The 6026-nt window shown below is 37.8% G+C and overlaps 1 protein-coding gene across 1 annotated transcript in view; it reads right to left on the bottom strand.

Annotated features, from left to right (window-relative positions):
* Positions 1-203: 203 nt before the first annotated feature.
* The window catches only part of LOC308095538 (complement C3-like), a 43645-nt gene continuing 37822 nt past the window's right edge, over positions 204-6026 (bottom strand). Inside the window, exons 30-38 of the mRNA XM_080442593.1 lie at positions 5750-5798; positions 4210-4300; positions 3759-3848; positions 3434-3536; positions 2928-3017; positions 2684-2776; positions 2494-2577; positions 1472-1616; positions 204-703 (exon numbers count right to left, since the gene is read on the bottom strand). Coding sequence (XP_080298719.1) covers positions 559-703; positions 1472-1616; positions 2494-2577; positions 2684-2776; positions 2928-3017; positions 3434-3536; positions 3759-3848; positions 4210-4300; positions 5750-5798 — 890 coding nt within the window. The 3' untranslated portion in view covers positions 204-558. The remainder of the gene's footprint in view (positions 704-1471; positions 1617-2493; positions 2578-2683; positions 2777-2927; positions 3018-3433; positions 3537-3758; positions 3849-4209; positions 4301-5749; positions 5799-6026) is intronic.

Here is a 6026-nt window from a genome sequence, read left to right as displayed (position 1 = left end):
GATGGTTGAATTGACTGTGGATGAAAAGTGGATCGGCCTTAAGTATTAATGTACAAATGATGTGAATACAGAAACACAAGGCAGATCCAGACCAAGATGCAGACTCAGAGACACAGGAGAAAGTAAGTGGGAATTATTTACTGAAGAATTAACAAACTAAGTACAAATGATCACTGTCAATGCAAAACAGAAGCTGAGGAAAATAGAACAACTGGAGAGGCTGTTTTTGCACAATCTCAATAACTCGATAGCCAGTGTGGTCTAGAATGATACAAAACACAGTTGTGCATTCTCCTCAGAGCTACACAAAGATTGAGTAGGGCTTCTTTGAATCTATTTACAATTTCTGAACAACACGTTTAAAGATAATACTGTTTGTTAATACTGTATGATCCTGCATAATATACTAATATTATTAGTATCATGACATAGCAGGACAATAATGACAGGGGTGCTTGTGCTGAAAGAAGACCAAGGTCATACAAACAACAGCTGTTGAAAAGAACTTACAATCACACTAATTAGACAGGTCAGAATGATTCAAAAGGTCTGGGAGAATCATTTAGTGAAACATCCAAATATGTTTAACTGGTCTTCCAGGTCCTCCATGCCCAAACAGACAGGTCTGTATTCTTCAGTCTGACATTCTTCTGTAGTGGGCCAATACTCTATCCATGTCCTCTCACCTAGCACATACTCATACCTAAGGACAGAAGATATGAAACATTACTACTTATATCCAGTCATAACTACAGTATGCTGTGAAAATAGTTATATAGTAGTCTATAGTTAATTCCTCAGTGATATTTCTACTCAGAGTGTCCAAATGGGCCCTTCCCTGTCCGAGTTACAAATGGATACATTAACACTGATGAGTTTACTGTGTAGTATCAATAACGCTGCTTTTATGTTATACAGTTTGCGTTATAATGTATGTACATATCTTGGATTTTTCTTTGTTTTAGTTTTAGTCCTTGCTTTCATGAAAGACAACGAAATGATGGAGCTTGCACAACAATGAATTTAACCCACTGAGTTACACCTGTATTCTGATTCTGATTCTATAGACTGCTAAACACACACACACCGAAAATAGTCAATCTACAAGCTCACAACATTTTGCCACGTGATGCGTTGAGTAAACATAAGTGTATGTCATAGAGTGAATAATGCCATTTGGTTTAATAATGACAAGTGTCACAGAATCTTTGAAAGGAATAAACAAATGAACAAAGCGGTCTGGGTGTAAACCATATCTGATTGTTACAATATACTGCACACACTTGTACCACAAGAGGGTCAAAACAAGAAAAGAAGAAAGAAAAGACACGAAAAATAACAAAATATCACAGTATTCATTTGTTTCACAATTTTGGAACACATTTTTTGAAAAACCTTGTCTATGCGAGTTCCTAGAAAACCCCTATATAAAGACAGACTAAGATTTTTTTGTTTTTTAAATTAAACTCACACTGTCACATTGTCAGCAATCAAGTGCAAATCTTCTGCCATGCCCATGATGAGGAAGGTCTTATCTTTCTTCAGTCCTAAAGACTTCCTGCAATGGGGAAGACTTACAAATGCACGCAGCTGCTTCTCAACTCCCGCATCAGTTCCTGTAACAAACAGAAAATAAATGCAGTAAAGGTGCTTCACACAAATCAGCCTCACCCTCACTTTTTCTGTCAAGTCAAATCCAAATGAAAAGAAACGTTGCGCTAAATCAAGTTAAGACAATACTCGTTTTAAAACAATGTGATACAGTAGTTTAGTTGTGCATAGATGTTCTGTTCTGTTCGGTTCAGTTTATTTTTAGCATTTGGACAAAGAATACATATGTGTATGTACAGTAGTGCATTTAAGAACAATGAACACCGAAATTTGGTGCCATGGTGGCACAATTTCAAACAAGTCCATGGTACAGGTAGGTAGTCAGGTCCATTTGACATAATGAGAGTCCAAGATGCCGAAGAAGTGGACAGGGAGAAGCATTTAATGCTTATAAAGCCCTGCCCTGGCTCAGATTGCATAAATAAATTAAATCATCACAGTGTTAACAGCACACTCCAAGGATACATGAAGTCAAGAGTCATGATGGCAAAGAGCTACTGTAAGCGGAGCATGAGTGTCAGTGTGGAATGCATGGGCGGCGCAGGTCTAGCTAAAGGTATGATAATAACAATAGACCAAGATCAATAAATAATATTAATAATCATGTAGTAACTATATATTAATAGGTATAACATAACTATAAGGTATTATAATATATACAATATAACACTTATAATACAATATAATAGATTTATAATAAAATAATAATAGATTTATAGATATTTATAAGCATAATTATAATTAAGGTATTATAGTGTAAAACAATATAGCACTTACTTTAGATGTGTATGTATAGATACATAAATGACAATGACATGTAGTGAGTGTGTGACAAGAAAGACACGGTTCAATTATTAAGATTTAAAAGGGAGGAATATCTACCTTCCTTGAGAGCGTCCTCTATGCGCATCTGGTAAATGTCCACAGATGGATCTGCTTGAAAACGTTCCACTCTCACTTTGTACACTACAAGAGAGACAGGTTTCATACTGTTTACGCAACACAAAAACACACATGGATGTATATACATCATATACACGCACACAGTTACTATACAGGAAGGCACTCTTACCATAATCTGTTCTGTTGTTCTTTTCAACGTGGCAGGCCATAGTCATTCGGGCAGCATTGCTAATTTTGTCCTTCTTCTGCTTACTGCAGTTCTCTGGAAATGCACAGGAAATAAAAGGATTCTGATTCTAATTTATAATAAGGTGTAGGTGGGAGATAAGGATAAGGAGATACTGTATGTGGATCTTAGGAGCCTTTTTTTTTAAATAAAGTTACCTGTATGACAATCTCATGCTGTCACTTACCTTCAGCACATATACATACATCCCCTCGACAGAGCTGTAATAACTCTCCTTGTGTCCTCTCTGGGCGGTAGAATTTTACACATGGTTTCTCTGCAAGGAGACACAGAGTGAGATATATCTGATTTGTTACTGTTTTGTAGTGCCTGAAAATGAAATTTGAACATAATATTCCTTAAACACAATTAAAATCTGAAATGGTCTTCCCCTTGAGATTAATAAGGCATGTATATATACTGTGTGTACATATATATATATATATATATATATATATATATATATATATATATATATATATATATATATATAGAGAGAGAGAGAGAGAGAGAGAGAGAGAGAGAGAGAGAGAGAGAGAGAGAGAGAGAGAGAGAGATACTACACCACAAAAAACAAACTGGCAGTCGCCTGGGTCGCCTGCATGGACGCGCTGGTCCTGTGTGTGTGTGTGTGTGTGTGTGTGTGTGTGTGTGTGTGTGTGTGTGTGTGTGTGTGTGTGTGTGCGCGCTTACGATTATAGTACTCATAAACAGACACAGCTGCAGGTTGCAAGATGCCCACTTTCATTTCCTGTCTGATTCTAAAAGCAATCTCTTCTGGCCGTTCATGAGAAACCTGGATGAAGACAAACAAAATGGTGACATACAGAGACAAACATTGACAGCGTGCCTGTGTGTGTGTGTGTGTGTGTGTGTGTGTGTGTGTGTGTGTGTGCGTGCGTGCGTGCGTGCGTGCGTGCGTGCGTGCGTGCGTGCGTGCGTGCGTGCGTGCGTGCGTGCGTGCGTGCGTGCGTGCGTGCGTGATTATGAGACCCAAAGAGAGAGAGTAAAAGCATACCTTGTCGAGGTAGATGATGATGGAACCTTGTTCAGACAGAGCTTTGTCAATTTCATACTTCGAAATGGAGCGTGCAACCCCACTGGACAGCTACACACACACACACACACACACACACACACACACACACACACACACACACACACACACACACACACACACACACACACACACACACACACACACACACACACACACACAGTCATACATATTAAGTCTACATATAATTTTAAAGATCTAAATTACATTCATGTTACAGCATTGTGTGCGTGCATGCATAATTGTGTCTTTGTGTGGACCATATATATGTACAGGTTTATACTAGTAGTACAATCTCATATGGTCACACCTGTCAAGACTACAGGTTTCTACTAGTAGTATAACACAAATTGGGGTTAGTTGGCTCTCTGTTCGAACCATGCTCCACTAATACTCTTGTGTAGGCCCTTACCGTGTCCAGATCTTTGTTGTCCGCAATAAAACCAGTTGGTATGCGGATATCTAAAATTGTCATTGTTGCATCTTTATCCGTGTCCTTATACCTGTGGGGATAATGGATAGAATAGGTGAAAGAACAATGGAAAGGCTGGTGAAAAGGACACTACTGCCTCAGTTTTTATAGCAATTTATACAGCCTTTTCCAAAGTTTAAGAATTTTTTAACACCACTTGAGATTTTTATATCAATGTATACAGCCCTTTCCAAAGTTTAAGAACTTCTGAACACCACTTTAGATGAAGAGAAAGAAATTAACGTTAGAAGAAAATTTTGAGAATAAATAAAGATGTGTATGGTTGAGTAGATACAGTATAGCATTTGAACGTAAAAGGTGAAGAACGAACAGGAAAGAGTGAGGACAGAATGGAAGTAGGGCTTGAAATGAACAAAACCCAAATGCTGATGCAAATTAATTGCGGTAGGTAACGCTGTCAAGTGAGTCTTTCCTGGATGACTGAGCTTGTAATGACCGGGTAACTAGGTATCGAGGCCCCCCAGAAATCTATGATTATGTCATGTACCTATTATTTTGCCTATTATTGTGTGAGGGTCCATCTCTTCATTAAAGTGTTTTTAAGGATCTTTCATTATTATACAACTATCACTGCATTCAGTATGATGGTACACACGGGAAAGTAAATCCACCTCGTAAAGGCCCCTCCCTCTCCCTTATATACGTAGACCTAAATCCAGCTTTGGAATGTCAAGGATAATTTGCACTCCCCTGAGCTTAGTTGGCACACCTCTAGCATTAGCGAAATTATGAACATCAAAATTCAACAATGGTCGGCACTCTGAACCGACACTATTGTCTACAAATTCAAATTTGGAGGAATATCGTTTCAGAACTTGTATCACTCCAGATATTTAAACCATAGCCCATTACTTTAAAGGTAGCGTAAGTGATTTACTTTGGTTAAAATAAGTGTTAACTAGCTCTATATTCTTATAGCACTCATTGCTAGTGTTTGTTCACTAAAAGGAGTCTCCCATGTCTCTCCAGCTCTTTCTTAAACAGAAAATGCATTTCAGTGCTCTCTTCTGATTGGCTTACATTTTGTCACCTACCTGAAAATGTACTGTATATTCTGTTTACTAAAGAGCTGGAGAGACCCCTGTGACCAAACAAACGCTCTGCATCAATGATTATCAGAATAAAGTACTTTAAACCTTTAAAAAATTAAAAAAATTAAAAATTAAATATCACTTTAAGTCACCCTACCTTTAAGTCATCCGTCAAAATATTATTGCTAAATAACAGACAACTGTTTTGGAATTATTTATTTAGGCTACATAATGGGTGTAGATTTGGGGAAGCACTAATCTTTTATATGGTGAAATGGAAAATGTAATCAAATGGCTAGTGGGAATTCTGAGTGATTGATAACTTTAATGTAGTAGCCATATCTGTAACCAATTTCAAACCCTGGAGAGGCATAAAGTTAAACAAATGTGTAGAATGTCGAGACAGAAATGCCTTTCACTTTACTTACAAAACCTCCATTTTCAGCATGTATACATCATCATCACCACCTACTTTCTCTGGTGGACAGGAAAGTGTTTAAACAGGGTATCAGTCGAAAAGATAACATATGCAATAAAGTATACAGTATGGCTGAAAAGACAGATAACATACATACCAACACATGAACACGAACACGAACACGAACACGAACACGAACACACACGAACACACACACACACACACACACACACACACACACACACACACACACACACACACACACACACACACACACACACACACAC

This window comes from Gymnoscopelus braueri (genome assembly GCF_963280865.1).
Source record: "Gymnoscopelus braueri genome assembly, chromosome: 11".
NCBI lineage: Eukaryota > Metazoa > Chordata > Actinopteri > Myctophiformes > Myctophidae > Gymnoscopelus > Gymnoscopelus braueri.
Note: the sequence above shows the minus strand (reverse complement) of the source record. Positions and strands in the feature narration are given on the sequence as shown.